At 34.8% G+C, this 19,242-nt stretch overlaps 1 protein-coding gene across 5 annotated transcripts in view; it reads right to left on the bottom strand.

The window, feature by feature from the left end:
• The window catches only part of marchf6 (membrane-associated ring finger (C3HC4) 6), a 37,725-nt gene extending 19,180 nt beyond the window's left edge, over window positions 1-18,545 (bottom strand). For 2 of the 5 annotated variants that reach the window (XR_015477325.1, XM_087238399.1), the window contains exons 1-16: window positions 18,289-18,545; window positions 17,382-17,481; window positions 14,427-14,500; window positions 7,967-8,110; window positions 7,808-7,880; window positions 7,436-7,604; window positions 5,328-5,520; window positions 4,907-4,968; window positions 4,782-4,814; window positions 4,638-4,689; window positions 3,919-3,977; window positions 3,766-3,846; window positions 1,803-1,871; window positions 1,385-1,459; window positions 981-1,115; window positions 774-893 (exon numbers count right to left, since the gene is read on the bottom strand). Coding sequence is in view for 4 of the 5 variants with exons in the window: in XM_087238399.1 (XP_087094525.1) it covers window positions 774-893; window positions 981-1,115; window positions 1,385-1,459; window positions 1,803-1,871; window positions 3,766-3,846; window positions 3,919-3,977; window positions 4,638-4,689; window positions 4,782-4,814; window positions 4,907-4,968; window positions 5,328-5,520; window positions 7,436-7,604; window positions 7,808-7,880; window positions 7,967-8,110; window positions 14,427-14,500; window positions 17,382-17,481; window positions 18,289-18,307 (1,458 nt within the window). In the remaining variant the exon portion in view is untranslated. 5 annotated transcript variants of the gene reach the window in all.
• Window positions 18,546-19,242: the final 697 nt, after the last annotated feature.

Here is a 19,242-nt window from a genome sequence, read left to right as displayed (position 1 = left end):
AATGGGTATTTAAGTAATGCAAGGTGAATGTGTGGTAGGTTCACAAGTAAACATTGTGCTTCTTATTGAGTCCTTGCAAGATGGAGTTTAAGTAAAGTGTCCTGTGCATATAGCGAGAAGAGTGTTTAGATGAATGGTTTGTCAAGCCCAATCACCTATGTGAAGCACACTCAGAAAGGCACAATGTGTTTTAACAGATATGGAGTAATTGTAAGAAAGTGTCTGGTGCATAAGTGTTTTCTACAAAAAGTGCTTAACTGCTGTTTTTGGAATAGTATTTTCTGACATTTTGTGAGAGAACTCAAAGGTTTTTCAGGTTAAGGCTAAATACTTGAAACTAAACACTGCTGGTGAATAGGCATGGACCTAATTTTCTGACAGTATGATAACCTTGGATAAAAATACCACGGTTTCACTGTATTGTGATTACTGCTCAAAAAACGTAATAAAAAAAAAAATTCCCCATTGAACAATTCATTTTATTTTAACAAACATTTATAATATTTTTGAACAGTAAACATGCCAGTCTAAATAGTTAAAATAAAAAAAAGACTTCTACTCTCTTAATTAGTTTTAAAAACACTGATTTCTCATTTTAAAAATCTTAAATACACCGTAGGAACAGTATAACAGGAAATTGTAGCAGTATAAAAACCTTCACTATTCTTATCCGTGGTAAACCTTGAAACCGGTTATCATCCCATGCCTACTAGTGAATGTAAAATGGCCTCCTTAGATAAGGTCTGAAAGAAAGGAGGTCAACCTTTGCTTACCACAGATAATATGAATCGTCTCAGGTGTCTGTATATTGGCAGGTGAATCATTTCCTGCACAGGGTTGAAATCTGGATCATTCAGATTTCTGAGAAACCATAATACTCCAGGCCTCAGTACCTGAGAGATACAAGGATATATTTTTAGATCTCTCACATGTGAACGGAAAGCTCTTTTATGTGGTCAAACTGATAAAGTAATGCCCACCTCTCGAAGTAGAAGAATAAAAGATGCAAAATAGAAGACGTAGACCATCCCCACCAGCCAATGAAGAAACATAGTGGTACCTGGTGCTGACTCGAAACTCAACTCTCTGTCTTTTAATGAAGCATCAAACATTTCCTACAAAAAGGTAAACAAACATTCATAGTAACTTTCTGATAAATACTGAGGTAAATCAAATCTAAATTAAGTCTATTAAGGCTTTAATGATGCACCCATTAATTGTAACACTCATTAAGAAATATTTAAATGTAGAAATTGGGTTTAACATCTGCCACTGACATGAATGAGAATGCTAATAAACAGCATTCTCCAGATGCTACAGACCTCAGAAGGCCAAAATTTATAAAAATCATTCAGCACATCTTAAACAAGTGGAAATAAAATACCAAAGAGCAGATATCAAGCCACCAGCCGCAGATGAGGGGGAACACACCAATCTCTACGACTACTAGAAGAGACACCTGGAAGAAACCGAAGATGATCATTTAAAAAGAAACCCAATAAAGACATCCATGATTAAGAATAAACTAGCCGGAAGTATAACCACATACACAGCATATATGTGTATTAGGTGTATTAGGTCAACGCCTGTAATCTAAGCTTAGATAATGGAACCTAATTATAGCATTAGCGAGATTGAAAACACAGCATTAGAGTAAATCCTGAAGACCTTATGCAAAACCAGTTGATGCAATAAATGTTCCGCATCAGTATTAAGTTGGTATTTTTATGATTACTCAACTTGTTTGGCAAACCTGTCGTTAGAGAACAGAACATGCTTACAGCGGATACACAGTAACTGACCTTTACAACTATGTAGCAGACGCCTAACAAGCGGCGTGATCTTTGAAATCTCACCAGCGCTGCTAATCCCTGAGATCTGAATTAAGGAAAGGAACATCAAGGTCTGTATTACAGAAACATCCCATCTTGTGTTTTAAAAGGACACAAAGCTCTAAAGTTTCCAAGCATCTAACAGAACTCATAATTTGCATAACTCAAAAGACATACATTGTAGGAAAAATGTTTTTTTTGAAGGTTTTGGAATTATTTCACATTTCCAGGTCTTAACGTCTAAATTAAGTAAACATCAAATAGATGTAGTCATTTGTTGAAACACCTGAGTTTCATAATTATTTAATCATGACACTGCATGTCTTCATCTAATGAGAACATGCTTTGGTAGACTTCATTATTTACAAAGGAAGCACCTATATGGATTTTTGGACGATAGCGATAACAGATAACGTTTAAGATTTGGAGGCCGATAACTGATAAATTATAGCGGATAAATGTAAATATTTTAAAATGTTGTATTTTAATAGAGTAAACAACTGATTTCATTTTAAAAACTACATAAAAGTTTAACTGACTTTTAATAGCTTATTTAAAGCAAAAAAAGCAATAATTTCAAAATTGCAAGGTGATAATATAGACTTATTCACGATTACACATAAATCAGCATGCCAAGAATAAATTTCTTTTCTTCGTAGTAAATTAACAAGCAACTTTACTGTTGCATGAAAATAAGTTAACAGGTTTAATAATAAATGGGATTTAATTAACAAACAATACAAAATAAATATATTTTTTAAATAAATGAAAATGAAAGAGCTAAGCCAGAGCTAAACCTGCTCAAATGTTCTTGAATAAAACGTGTTACAGTAATGTACATGTGTACAAACACGTAATGCCCGAAAAAGCAACAGTTTTAACAGTTCAGAGCCACCATACAAGCAAGAAGCTAAATAGAGTTATATTAGAGTTAGTATAACTTCAGAGAATGCTGCATAAATTCGTCTCATTTGTCGTTTTAGATTTTTTTTTACACATGTATAGGTGCTGCTTGTCAATCAGATGATGCTTCTATGTTCATTCTTGCTGTCAACTGCGGAAAAAATGATCAACGAAAGGTTTATGATAAACCACTGTGAGTTTAAAACTAACTGCAGGCGCTGTGTGATTGTGGATTTTTGTGGAAGTGGATTTTGTTGTTTCTGGATTAAAATTTTGATACAACTTAGCAATGGGCACAGATGACTTTGACAAACACAATACATAACGTAAAGACAGAATGTGGCGGACAGTTCTGTACAATTATGTAATCTATGGGCTTAAAGATATCGTCCTAATTTTGATATCGGATCGATAGCTATAACATTAAAAATATCGTTTAACCGCCGATAATGATATGGCCGCTGATACATCGTGCATCCCTATTCACAAAAGTATGATTTTCTCAAACGCATTTCAGATTGTGAGGTTTTTTTTTTTTTTTCCAAACTGGTGAGAACCAATAAGATACTAGAGATTCTATATACAAAATCTCTTACCAAAATGATTAATTATTAAACCGATGTGATTTTGACATTAGGTGTAGTCAAGCAAGCAGCATTTTGGCAAATAGGGTTCTTTACTATAAGGTTCCATTAGTTAATGTATTTACTAACATGAACAAACAATAAACAATACAATTAAATAAGTCATTTTAATAATTTTTGTTAACATATATTAATGAAAATAAAGTTGTTCATGTCAACTCACAGTGGATTAACTAATATTAACTAATATTAAGTTATAATGCATTAGTAAATGTTGAATTATTATTAATAAATGCTGTGCAAGTAATGTTCATAATTAGTTTATGTTAGTAAATGCATTAATAAAAGTTAAATGAAAACTTATTGTTAAATGTGACAAAAACCAATGCGAAATAGGAAAATTCCCAAACATGAAAGTTCAAGTGTTGCCGACCATGAAAGGATACATGACACACAATGAGTGTGATGGCTAAGAGGACATATCCGACAATAGTGGTGATGAGCCCCTCAAAGTGTGAAGCACGAACCTGAAAAAAGAAGAGAGGTCTGCAATCACATTAAAACACTCAATTTACTAAAGAAACTAATGCGATACTTACATATTCCTCAAAACCAAGTCCAACCACTGAGAAGTGGCCAATGTGGTAGGGGCAGAAAGCTGAGTGGAAAATATTTTGGAGTTGAAATTTAGTCTTACAAGTTTACATTGGTAAAGTTTAATAAATGGTTTACTAATGGGTTACTGCACATTACTATATTTAAATTAGGGCTGCACAATATATCATTTCAGCATCGATAACACAATAGTCGCATTGCACGTATAAGCAATGTTGAGTCTGAATGATAATTTATCACTTTGCAAGTGTTTTTTGAGGCATGTGATTGTGTCAAGGTTTTAAAAGCATTCTGGCACAAGGAAATGCACCATTTCTAATTTTGAAAAATTTATAACAATTCATTTTATTGAATTGTTTATAAAACAAAGATTATGCAGTATTATTTTACATTTGATTATTCAATTACTGTATACCAGAATACATTTCTAATCTTCAGAAAACAATAAAACGGTGTTTATATAATTTGCATACTTTCCTTTATTGAATTTCTCTATGCTTGTAGATTGTTTATGCTATGCACCCCCTATGAATCATCCCAATCAATCTAAAATTATAAATTCTTTCCCGTTTTTTCCACCTCCTCTGGAGAAATTTTATTCATACTGCAGAATAAAAAAAAATGCAATGTGTAATTTTTACAATATCATGCAGCCCTAATTCAAATGGTAATATGGTTTAAACAAAAGTGTATTAATGCTTACCAAACACCAAAATGAAGAGAGTGTTGAGTGAGACCACCCAGAACACGTGCTCCTAAAGCATAAAAAAGGCAAATCTATTGATTTTCTGTTCTTCTGAATTAGATAATTATTGGCAACTCAGACAGTTGTGCCATTCTTACTTACCAGGAAAACCAGAGACCCATCAAGCCCAAGCATCTGTAAAGAGGGAGGAACAACTTTTTGGTTTCTCTAAAAAATTATGGTTTGTCATACAATTCAGTGGCATAGATACACATAGATATTCTTACCCTTTCCCAAGTGAGCTCTTCAGCTGCACGGTCCCATTCCAGAGCATTCCAGTTCATATCATCTGCAAAAAACATACACAACGTTCCTATGGGTTCCTGCACCAGTCACAGTTCATTCTGTCTGTCTATTTATTTTCACACCACCGACTTATTTCAAGATCAACATAGACAAATACACATTAAATAATAATAACTTCAATAACAACTTCATATTTCAATAAAAGTTAATACAAAATAAAAATATATATACATATACACATTTAAACATTAGATATCATTATAAACATTAGATATTTCAGTTAAATAACTTAAAACTATTCCTAATTACTCCCTTCAAATTTCTAGATTTTTAAAAACATCGTCATCCTCAATTTTTGCCCTTTGAGGAGATTCCTGAATAGTTTAAAGTATCATGTTGTACCTTGTGCTCCATTGTTAGCATCTGCCACATCTTCAGCTCCTCCATCATCCTCATCCTCATTATCAAGCTCCATCTCTTCAGCAGGATCAGCGGGGAGGTCAGGAGCCTCAGCAGCTGCAGCGTTTTCTGCTGGAGGTTCAGCCGGAGCTGGCATGGGCTGGTTCTCAGCACCACCATTACCCTGGCCAGGGGCCTGATGGATGAGATATTATATTAATGATGAAGAGAATTGTCCCCTATGACTGAGTCAACTTGTGGTAAAGCACTGACATGAGAGAAAACTGAATCTGATTCAATCCAAGTGGAAACAAACAGCTATTCTGGTTAGAGAATGGCGTCCAGAGATTCAGGGGATAATGAGGGATTTGAGAATGACAGAAGGTCAGGCAGGCTACTGTGTTGAGCTCAAATCAAAATGATAATTATAGTAAGACGCAAAGTAAACAAAGCGGGTCACGGCGCAACCTCCTTAATTAGTCTCTGAAGAATATCAAGCTTCAGAAAGTTTAGCTGACATACGCAGCAACTAGAGTGTCATTCACACTGTGTATAAAAAAAAAAGTTGCTGGTGAAAAGGTTTATTAAGGAAGATTAGGCCACCTAAAAAGACTGTTCATTCTTTGGCCAAAAAATATTTTGAAAAATATTTAAAAAAAACAATAATCTGCATGCACAAAAAATGTTTATTTTCAATGCCATGCCAGTTTCGATGACTATTTACACAAAAATATATATCTAAATTAGCTTATTTCAAGCCAAAAAAAGACAGAATTAACATCACTGACCATGCATGGGTTTATTCTAACAAAAATATTGCTTAAATCGGTTATTAAAAAATGGGAATTTGGTTCTTTAGAGTAACACTTCCAGGTTATAACTTTTTACAGTGCAAATTGTATTGCTTTTCCTTTAAATACATTTACTCTATGATATTTAAGCCACTGCAGTCACACTACCATTTGCAATTTCAATTAATTAAACAAATATTCTACTTAATTCAAGATGTGAATGTTTTATTTGCTGAAATACAACAGGTAATACTTTAGTTCAAGTACCAATTCTGACTATTAACAAGTGGCTTCTAGTCCCACCTGGAATCTAAGCATGCAGAAATTCACTGATTTTACAGATTTTTAGCCCATCGTTGAGTCTATTTATGTACTTGTGTAACTTTTTACTTATTCAATTTTAAATTTATTTCATTAATATTATTGTCAAATATGAAAATGCTCATATGAATTATTTACAATACAGTTTGTAAAGTATATTTTGTGTCTTAGATATTTTATATAAGTGACTTACTTTGTTTACCAATTAATGAACCAAGCTGCATTTGCATTGTAAAGATGAAATAAAAGTTAAAAAGCTACTGTTTTTTTTTTTACTTCATATACAAGTTTTTACTTATGATTCTCCTAAAATCTTTCTATATAAATCCACAGATTTTCTTTTCAAAATTCTGAGCAGAAATAGCAAAAAATGGCCTTACTTATTACCTGCCTATTATTAAGATAATGGCTGTTTAATAGAACATTTACACATTCTGCATGATCTTATTCTATATGTTAAACTACTTTAGCTTAAACTACTTTAATTTAACTACTATACATAAGCAGCAAATTAAGTGTTTATTGAAGCATAGTAAATGGTTTCTTAACAGCAGGAATTGTGCTGTAAAATATAGTATAAAAAAAAGATATGCACAAAATATAAATTGTGTTTAACACCATGCGATGCTTCTATGGCTTTTTTTCATGGCGAGTAAAATTAAGAAGCAAAATGGTTTCTGGAATACCAATTCAGCATAATAAAATGATGAAAGATCTTATGGCACTGAAAACTGAAGTAATTCAGCTCTGCTTTGATGACGAGACTTCTTTTAAAGCCATTTTCAAACTTTTGCTGAAAGGTTTAAAGCTAGTAAATTAATGTAGCAATAACAAAGTAAAAGAAACTGTACAATAATAATAATACAATTTGTTTAAATACTTAATCTAACAACTCAACTTTAATAGCTTGTCTATTAGACAATCTAAGTCCGTTTAAATTTGAAGCTGATCTGCATTCAGTCTGACGAAAAGAGGCGTAACACTGCATTGATATTTTACCTCATTGGGCGGTCCTGCGGCATTGGCAGGTTGCTGCTGGTTCTGCTCCAACCATAAAGGGGCTCCACCGTGAACAATCTGCTCCCGCAGCCACACCAGACTGATGAAGGCGCAGAGGGTGCAGGTCACCACAAAGCAGCCCTGCAGGCAGTCGGCCAACAAGTTCTCTCTGCAGAGGACGAGGATTCACTTATCACTACAGAAATATCTAACCATTACAATTCACCACGCAACCACATGTCCACAGCTAAACCCGGGACTGCAGTGAGGATTGAAATAACCCCTCATGCCCAGAGTTCACAATGAGCTGATCTGCAACGTAAATGAATATTTTAAGGAGAAAACCTGAGAGCTGTCCTGTCTGGTACGTACGTGGAGAGCATGTCTAATGGCAGAGTCAGGAGCGAGCTTACAGATCCAGTGAACAGACACTTATAGATGCGACCTGCAGGAAAAGGTGAACATTATATGAGTAACACAGCATGCAATGCACAAAACACAGATAGACTGCGGCTTTTCAGCATCACTTACATGCTGTTAATGGTACAACCCCCAGCCAAGCAAAGGCAACAAGCGTGTAATGAAACCAGTATCGGATTGCTGTGCCTATACTGGTGACCAGTCCTGCGAAAATGTCCTGCACTGGGAGCCGTGAAGGCATGTCTGGAGAGTAGACTGAAATGAGAAGAGAAAAGGACTTAGAATTAATCACAGGTGAACATTTTAGTAAGAAAAGTGTAACATTCAGTATTGAGAACTGGAGATTTTCGATTTAAGATGCTCAAGATCCTTCGCAAACTACTGGAGAGCAGACTTATTAGGATTATCGAGTTATTTTCACAGTTGTTCAATGTGTATCTTGCTATCAAATCATGGCTCTGAAATGGCACAAGCCATAACTCTACAAATAGAAACACGGAAGAGGCAGAAGCGTCTCAATTATCTCATCAAAGACCTCAGAATCAAAGCAACAATTACTGTCTGCATAAACACAGATGGGAAGCAAACAAACTGTTGACAATAGTGACTAATGCTGGGTTCACACAAATGCGGAGCACCAGGTTCCTTGCTCTAGTTTGTTTTTCACCTAATTTTCCACTTGAGTTGAATTATTTTAAACATGAATGTCACAGATTCTCATAACTCGCTCTGTCAGATCAACATTTGTCTATGTTTGCATGTTTACATTGATGTAATCTATTCACATGAATACTTCATTTTGCTTTTTTTCCAGCAAAAGATACTGCCTTACATGCTCCATGATTTGGATTAACAAAAACTGAATTCCAAGTTTTATAATACATAAACACTGAGCTTGCAATTTAAAATCAACAAAACCTTGAGGTTTAAGTTTTTTACTTTTACATTTACAGATATCAAGGGTGTCAAAATGTATTGTTTCTTCAGCACACCGCGATGCAGATGTAGACAATTCAGTTAAGGATTAATAGATCATCACCGGTTGCTATGAACTGACGTCATTTATCTCATATGCGCTTTGTCACGGTAGAATATTATTCGAACGAGGCGAGGACAAGTAATTAAAATGCTACTACTTAAAACACAGATAACTGTGCACAATTCACTGTGAGCTTATAAGACAGTTTTTAACTGACACTGAACAGCAGAACCAAGAGACACTATTTCACTGCTAGGGAGACCAAGAGACACTATTTCACTCTTAGGGTGCGCTCACACTATGCTATCCGAACTGTGCCTAGGCACGTTTCCCGGTTCGTTTGACAAGTGTGAATGCTCTGAATTAGGTTCAGGTGTGATACAGTTGACTGGCTCTGGCCCAGTTGGAAGAGGTGTGCCAGAGAGCGGTTCGGTTGGGTTTTGGCACGGTACGCTTGCAGTGTGAGTGCAAAGCGTGCCTGAGCCCGAAACCAAAGACAAGACATCACTTTAAAGAAAATGTTTTATTTGGATTTATTAGTCATTCTTACTTTTCAATGAACACAAACTGTCATAGTTTATTAAAGATGCAAACCCCTCGCAGCACGTCAGCTGCACCCTCAGCAGACCTCCTAATACTTGTTGCACGAGGATATTATGATAATTTATGAGCTTCTAAAGTTGTGGATCTGTACGGCAAAATATTTAACTGCATGTCACTGCATCCCATACGACTAAGAATAATACAAAATGATATAACTAAAGCAATCTCCACTGTGCTGAGTGAGAAAGCTTCTCTTCCTGTTAAACTGAACAGTCGGATCATCGATGACATTAGCAAGCTGCGGTTCGGAAGCAATGTAAGTGCAGGCCATCGGGGAAAAGGGGACAAGTGTACTATGGCACGGTTTAAGGCAACTGTACATACTGTGAGTACCCCTCACTTTGGACCTTTGAACAGCTGGCATGTTTGTAAGGTAGCTTTTCCTCTTCTATAACGCTATTAAAGCGATACTTGTGGATCCTGACACGAGTGTGTCTGTAGAGCAAGTTTTCTCCACTGTGTCCATCACGAATCAGATGTACGCTTTGTTATGCACATATAGACTGTTCCTGCGCATTATTAAGTGTCCTTGTCACTCATTGGTGAACATCGCTGACATTTTAATTGTGTTTTCTTTGACCAGGTAAAATTAAAGGTACAGTGAGGTAATATGTCTGACTGCTTGTATTAAAAGACAAAATTGTATTACAAATAATATACTGTATAAACAAAATATATTAAAAAAATTAAAATCAAGAATTGCTGTGCTGTGAAGAAAAATATATAATTGTGGATGGAAAGCATCGTCAATGCACCATAATGTACCAAGATATCGGATTAAACTGAATGACATGATAATCGTAACCGAACCGTGAGACCAGTGTAGGTTCACACCCCTAATTAATCTTTGAACCAAAAAAAATACATTTTAACTCGCCAAATATAACTTAAATACAGAGAAAATGAGCATTTCCAGGAGGTCTTCTAATTTTTAAACATCTGTATATTAATACGACTATAAAATTTGAATAAAAGAAAGTGTTTTACCACTATTAATAATTACAACAATAAATATTAACAACAAAATTATGTATTACTCATTCATTAATTCATTCATTTTCTTGTCGGCTTAGTCCCTTTATTAATCTGGGGTCGCCACAGTGGAATGAACTGCCAACTTATCCAGCAAGTTTTTACGCAGCGGATGCCCTTCCAGCCGCAACCCATCGCTGGGAAACATCCACACACACTCATACACTACGGACAATTTAGCTTACCCAATTCACCTGTACCGCATGTGTTTGGACTGTGGGGAAACCGGAGTACCCGGAGGAAACCCACGCAAAGGCAGGGAGAACATACAAACTCCACACAGAAACGCCAACGGAGCCGAGGTTAGAACCAGCGACCCAGCGACCTTCTTGCTGTGAGGCGACAGCACTACCTACTGCGCCACTGCCTCGCCATGATGTATTACTACTGTGCTTTATTACTGTAGGAATGTTATGGAAAACGATATCTGGAAAATACAGTGCCATAAATATTTTTCCTATTTACTATACCAGAATTCATTGCTGGTTTTTGGTTTTTCTGCAATTTTAACAGAAAAATGCAGAATATCCACAATACTTAATCTTTTTAGTTGTCGACAGCCAATTTCTAAAATTTTACATCCTGAATTGCAGTGTTGCTTTAAAAACCTTCAGTATAAAAACACAGGATGATGAGCCTCATTCTACTTGCAGCAAATACATCTAAACAGGGGCGGACTGGCCATCTGGCAATTCTGGCAAATGCCAGAAGGGCCGGACCATTTTTTAAATGTGGGCTGATCAGTTTTTTTTATTTATTTATTTTTTTAATATGTATTGTTTTTACATGCTTTTACAAGCTTTTATCTCTTACAAGATGTGATATTATGATGATATAATAATAATAATAATAATAATAATAATAATAATAATAATAATAATAAAAATAATAAATGTTGCGCATTTGGTCCAATCGGCGACGGCCGGCTGGTTTCGAGAGGGGCCGACCCAATCTGAGGTTATGCGGACGTAATCAAAATCTAGCAAGAATGTAAAACAAACCATAAGTGCCACACAAGCTATTTGTCAGAGATGTACCGTAAAAAGAAAAGGCGGTGCCGAAAAGCTCCGAGAAAGAGCGCAAAAGGGCTCTAAAATCAGACGCTGCCAAATGCATATTACTGAAATATTCTGGAACATTCGGCTGCTGCGTCAGAGGACAGTAGCGCAGTAGAGGAGGTAAGAAAACAGAAAATGTAATCTCAGTCATTATACTAAAACATACCAAGTAAATGTCTCTCCATTCACGCTACTTCTGACAGTTTATGACAGTGCATTAAACACAGTGACTACATTGTGTTTAACAGTTGTCAGCTTAGCGTAGAACTCCCGCACATTTTAATATGTCATTATCAGCAGATAACGTGATTTCTGGTATACAGACTGCTGTATGCTACTAGGAATATATTCTAACATGCAAAAGAACCTAAAGCTATAGCCACAGTACTGTATGCATTTGTTGTGAACTCTGAATACATAGCTAGTCTTTAAACTTATACATTAAATACATGCATAGGTTACAGCACATAATCATCTCATTGTCAGGGAAAATGAGATTCAATCTATCCAGAATTATTTTGACTCTTTATTCTTTCCACAAAGTTTCCAACAAGTACTGAGTATGCAAGTGCTAGCAATCACTTTGGGTATCCTTGTGGGTTGGTGTGGTCTACAACAAATTAAAATAAACAAATTAAGGAATCAGAAAAAAAAATAATACAAATAAAGATACTAAAACACTTCCATGTACAATCAACAAGGGGTATGAGATCACCGGTTGCCAGAAACACTTCAAAATAGAAGCTCATGTTTGCCATTTTAACACTGTGGCTCTATTTAAAAATGAATTAACCCTTATGATAGGAGCCTGTGAATGTGTATCAAACACACACACACACACACACACACACACACAACACTTTACACACAAATAGAGGTGCAGCACTAGCAACACTTCAGCATGATTTCACAAATAACTATATATCATGAAGGATTAAAAATGTACAAATCTGCTGGTACACACAAATATTGCTGCTTTTTACATTTTTGCTTTATATTCTATTCATTTCGGTGCTACTGTTATTACTTAATTGTATTAATTTGTATACAGGGTTTCCACAGGGTCTTAAAGTCTTAAATTAAAAAAAATATATATATTAGGCCTTAAATAGTCTTGAGTTCACTGAAATATTGTGTTGTAGGTCTTAAATCATTTTAAACTGTTCTTAATTTCCCTCTATCCAAGTAAAGCTACCCAATCTGGCCAAATCAATTTTTTTTATTGCAAAGAGATTCAGTTTATAACAGCTGTTACATTATTTTCAGCAAATTCTCCAAATTAAATTCTCTAATCATGGAAGGAAAAATAAAGCAACACAACCCTTTACATGATATTCCATTCATACAAAAACTATTTACCAAAGTTACCAGACCATTAGAAAAAATCCTTTAAAAAAAGCCCTGTATAAGTCTAAAATTGTATTCTTAATGGTCTCAAAAGCGTCTTGAAATGTTTTAAATTTGATTTGAATAAACCTGCAGACCCCTGGTATTCAAATGTTCAGAGCAGTCAGTAAGAAAACATTTTGCTGCAATCTTAACATCCTATACTGTGTTTATTAACTAGGGTGTTGCCAATACCAGTGCTGTGAGAAAGGATGCTACGGTAGGCCTAGCAGAGACAGGGAGGAGTGTGGTAGAGGTAGAAAAAACAAAAAAAAACATTACACACTGTACTTTGGGTTAGTAGTTAACTCTACAGTAGAGGTGAACACATGACAAAAATGTAGTTAAGTCTACATAGTTACATTTGAACTTAACTGTAGAATAGGCCATAATTGTTAATATTTATTCTTTAGGTCACCTGTAATTGTTTCATAAGCACATATTTATTAAAAACTAGAATGAGTCAAGCCTAGCAAAAGCAGTTATTCAAATAATGATGACACAGTGACTGCAGAGACCAGCAAGAAGCATGGACACAATAAGAGTCAGGCAAGGGTGAGGAACAAGTATAATCTCAGACAGCCATACAGGCATATTAAAATTGCAGAGTTACAGAGTTAAAATGGATGAGAAGATGTAGAATCAGACAAAGTGTTTACTGTCAAAATAGAAACAAGGAGAAGCCAACATAGTCTATGGACCGTGGCAATAAAGAACAACACTTCAGAGAATGACAAGTATAGTTATTTGTGAATAAAAGTATGCTGAATGTAGTGCTGCATGTCCATTTGTGTGTAAAGGTGTGTGTGTGTGTGATACACATTCACAGGTTACTCCTATCATAAATAGCAGACAAATGGTAAACAGACAGCACACGGACTTTAAATTATTTTAATTTAGTTTTACTGTATGTATGAATTTGTTCTAAACGGGTTGTTTTTCTTCCAGTCACATACATTAAATGTTTAAATATCTGTACACCAATATAAGTAGTAAATGTGCGTGTCTGTCGGTGTGGTCATGTGGGCTGGTGTGGCTACAGTGTCAGGGCTGAATTTTTGTCCCAGTCCGCCCCTGCATCTAAATAAATCACACTCATGTCAAACCAATTACACTACCCCATAATCACAATTTTTCACATTATTTCTACTTTTCATGCCATATCATATTAAGTTTAACAATAAAATGCATAGTCTTTACAAATAAAAAGACCTGTGTTTACATTTTTGTTTAGAAGCGATTGAAGAGCATTGCCAAAATCTAAATTAAAACCCTTTAGGATTCACTCTGGACCCACTGTGGGCGTAAAAAGTGTTTTTCACCTAAGCAAGTGTCTACGTCAGACAAACACGAGTGCGGTGCTTTCAGATCACATGACTCAACCCATAGAAGCCTATCGCTCTGAAGCACACAAACGCTGCTATTGAACAGGCTGGTCGAGGTCATTGTGACTGTATAGAGTCGTTCATAGCTTTACCTCCCCTGAAGAATGTAATGAGAATGGGTTACTTACTTGGCGTGAAAGCAAATCTGTGCTTGCATAATTCGCAGTATTCTTTTCTGCTGTGTTTAAGCCACTGCACCAAGCTGTGAAAACACAAGAGGGGGGCAGGAAGCGGGCGTTAGGATGGCGATCAGACATGCCTGAAACAGCACTGAAAATCCTGCTTCAGTTTCCCATTTCCACAAGGATGGAATAACAACCGCTGGACTTTAATAGTTGGTTAGCGTTAAACTGACGAGGACCCCTGAGCTCATGAGTTACAGCTTGTCAGTTGGTCAAATGAATGTTGCTGGCTGTTTCCATTCAGCAACCGAAAAGAACAAAAAAGGAAGACAAAGCCTAACAAAAATAACTGGCCCGATAGAAAGGTTAACCTACATCTCCCTATCAGAGGGAACAATCTGCTGTGCTGACAGACACTTCGTCTTAGAAAGAAAAGCCGAATTGTCAAAAAAAAGTTGCTTTTTCTAATTTTATTTTTTTTATTAATATGCTCAATTCTCATTCATTTCAATACAATAAAAGAGCTTCAGTCTTTTTCTTGCTACTATGACAGCAATTTAACAAGGTGTTTGGATCAATGTTTTTAAAATGATAGTTTACCCAAAAATAAAAATAAGTAATTTGCTCATACATAGGTATGTATGGGACGATAACCGTTTTCAAGGTATACTGTGTTTTGGAAAAGTCAAGGTTTTAAGAGTTAGATTTCCTTTTTTTTTTTTTTTTTTTTTTAGGACAACAATATCTCAAGAAGAAAAAATATCTAAAGATGCTGTTTAACATTGTAAAGAAATCTTTGATTTTGAAAGAAATGATGACAGCAGAAGTCAGCAATCCATTTGAATTACTTAGCTTATTACTTATGTTGACTGCTCCATAATATTTTACATCTTTCAAAAAAATAAAATATATTGTTTTTAAAGGGGGAAATTTTTGTGTTTTTTACCCAAACAAACACTTAAAAAGAATATATTTTAGAGCAGTAATCACAATACCGTGAAACTCTGATATTTTTATCCAAGGTTATCATATCGTCAGATTCTTATACCGGCTCATGCCTATTCTCAGGTCATTCAAATGGCAGGTGTCTTTTTTCCTTACATTTTTCATTCCACTTAATAATCCCACAATATATCATGAGCAGTAGGGCTGCACAATATATTGTTTTAGAATCGATTTCGCAATGTGCGTATCCACAATAGTCTAATTGCAGGGTTACACAGGATTACGATATTACAGGCTAAAAAGAGCACGGTTCAAAGCATACATGATTTTTTTTTTATTCATCGCAAATTTTAACCATGATTTGATCAATTCATCTGCATGTGTTTTTAAAGCATGTGATTGTGTGAGCATTTCAAACCTTTTTAAATAATTAAGGCAAAATAAATTATATTTGTAATTTAAGAAAGATTAATTTCATTTATGTGCATATATGACGAAGATACACTATACACTGTTATTTTACATTTGATTACTCCTGGCAGGCAGTCCTTGCAGACTCCCAGACAACCATAAATTTTGATTTGTTTTATTTGAATCTTTGTTCTTTTCTATTAATCAATGCTTGTGATTGATTGATTGATTGATTGATTGATTGATTATATTTTATCGATCTCCTACAATTCATCTTATTGAATGTAATTTTTATGAATTCTTTCCAAATAGTGAAATTTATTTCTTCGCGTGAAATGTATATATATTTGTGTATATATAAATGTATAAATATATATAATTTTTTTTTTGCGTATATAGTTTTTATTTTAAAGCATTGGTCCACAGTTTCAATAAAAATTATTTACTAAAAAAACTAACATGGATTTTTAATGTTTAAGGAGGATGCAACATTTTGGATGGCCTTTAATGACTTTTACTAGGACAATACACTATCAACATAACATGATGTACATGTGTAATAAAATCAAAGTCGATCGAATGCTTAGGTAAAAAAACTAAAATGTTAGAAAAGATTATTTAAATTGATAAAACACTTTCTTTAAAAGTTTTTCTGGGTCTATAAAGTTTGTCTGATAAAGAATATATAATACTTGATAAAGAATATTTAATAGCTGTCAGTTCAAATACAAAAGTTAGATCAACAATATGAACAGACTACCATGACCTTGTGTATTTAACTTGTTTGTGTCAATGTTTGTTAATCTAACATTGTACCCATTTGAGTAAATTAATTTAATGTTTGGGTAAACTATCCCTTTAAAAACACTTTTATTCATGTATAGGGTTTAGATTTAAAAAAAAATGCTGCTCTTCTAACCTTTTTGTTTATAATCGTAAAAACCCTATAAGGCAACACACCAACTTTCAACATAGGCATTTGATAACAAATATTACTTGAGCAGAAAAATCTGTATACTAGACTACTTACTGAAGGATAATTTGCCAGCACATTGCAATTTAATTTAAACTGTAAAAATAATCCACAACATTACCGTTTTCACTGTTTTTCATTAAAATAAAAGCAGACTTGAAAAGCTAAAATATCTTTTGAATTCACCAAGATTTTCACCAAATCAACTTAGTTATGCTTAGGCCTTGTTGACTTGCTAGAGCACAGCAAGTCATTTGTGACCATAAGATCTTACTCAAATTTTTATTTTATTTATTATTTTTTTTAAGGCTAGCAATCCCTTTTTTTTGCAACGGCTATTTTTTTAATGCATTTTGGCAATTCCAGGACACCTAGAATTATCATCACTGCAGGACATTCAGCATTGATAACTGCTCAAATTACATTCATTTAAATTTTTATAGCAACCACCACAATAAAATAATAATAAAGTGCCTTTAGGCAAAAGCCATGTGTTGTTTATGACTTAAATATCCTGTTCCTGAGTTTAACAACAACAAACTCTAGCATGTTAACAGTCATTTCATACTGTTTGACCACCCCAAAAAACAGACTATAATAACAGTGAATTTGACAATAAACTAAGCTCTTACCATTCTTGGTGGATGAACTTAATACTTCCAGTACACACACAGGGATGGTAGAGGGGTTTGTCTTGGGTTCCCTCAGATCGACACACCCTACATATATCAGCTGCCAGAAAACATGCACAAAAAAAAAAAACATTTTTAACAAAAGTATGTAGAATGCATCAAAATAAATGAGGATAAAAAGGATTGAAATTACCCCAACAACAAAAAATAGACTTGATTATGCTTTCTGATACTTAATATATGTTAATATCATATTCAGTATATACTAATATACAATCAAAAGGTTTTAATGCATGCAGGAGTATAGCTTGATTTCTCGTCAGTCCATATCTGGCTTATCTTAGAACTCTTGCTAAAATAATAGCAAAACTCTTAACTGGATTATAATGGATAACATCTGAAACAACTACAACTTTCACATGTCAAAAATCAATGAGATGTCATTGCAGGCAGTGTTTCAAACGTGGTATAAGTGATATCACTGATCTTATATATTACATTTATGCTATCGTATTTCAGGTGCGTTTAAACCTGGCCAGATTATCACAAACATCCGCTTCACATTACAACGGCTAACGTTACAGTTAAGCTAACAAGAATAATGTGATTTAGAAAATATAAATGGCATCTCATGAATTCAAAATGAAGTTCCAACGCAAATGAGTGTCTTTATTCGGACGTGCTAGGTGTAACGTTAGGTTATGACAGCTGTACTAAAGACCAAGCTGGCAGGAAAACATTAGCTTGTTAGCTTGCAAAGGCCAGATCAATTACAGATGCTGGTTTTGTTGATCGTAGCGTCCAAATCAAAACATAACGACAAATAAACTTCAGTCAAGAAACATTTAAAAAGCAAAAACGAGCAAATAGACAGCAGCCTGAAAGCCTCCGTGTCTAGACAGCTTACCTTCTTCGGCAGTGTCCATCTTGAACGGTGACGCACTGTCCTCTTTACAGTCAACACATAACACTCGCCGCGAAACAAAACACAATTATCAGCTCACAACCAGGCTAAAATACAGCATGACGACATCGATCCAAGCATGAACGCCGCATAACCCCGGACTGGAAGCCTTTTCTTTGTGTAGTGCTCGCGGATAGCGCTGATCCAGCTACTTGTTGGCCGACTACATTACTGCTCGGCTGAACATGTTTGTGGCCTCTGGATGTGAATGTGCTGCTACGGTTTCGATTTACGGCAGTGCAGTGCGCGTGCGCAAAGAACGCGACACTTTCTGGTGTTTTCCGTTGGTGACTGGATGCGTTTAACATTCAGTACTTTTGTTTGGTATGCGCAGTTTATGTTCACGTATATTTAACTTCATTCATTATTATTTATTATATGAACATAATACGAATTTGCAATGTTTGTAGTTTACGTATACGTTAAGGGGGTGAGGCAGGGGACTTTGAATCCGGTCACACCAGGGCAAGTGGTTCAAACCAGTCATTGGTTCAAACACACATACACACCTTCCTTTTATCGTGATAGACATTTGCATGTGCTTATTTTTTGTTATAGGTTAGTTAGCAACAGTTTGAATGCTGGCATTTGATCCCTGTAGACTACTTAATCTGGTGGTGTGTCATCCTATAAGTATAGTTATTTATTTGTAAAAGGACTCAGAATAACATTGAGGATTTTCTGGGCTTGGAAATCAGGCTTATTTCACGAAATATTCATTTCTTTTAGAGTAAATATAAACTGTAAAATATGTATATATAAATAAATATAAATGTAGAATATAAGAAGAATGACAATTTAAGAAGTGTATACATCATGCATAATATTTTTATAATTCTTTTTCAAATATTTCCCATAAGAGCTGTCTAACTTTTTTCACATTTTAACATAATAGTT

Source organism: Danio rerio, chromosome 2 (genome assembly GCF_052040795.2).
Source record: "Danio rerio strain M-AB ecotype USA chromosome 2, GRCz13ab, whole genome shotgun sequence".
NCBI lineage: Eukaryota > Metazoa > Chordata > Actinopteri > Cypriniformes > Danionidae > Danio > Danio rerio.
This window is presented reverse-complemented; position numbering and strand designations above follow the sequence as displayed.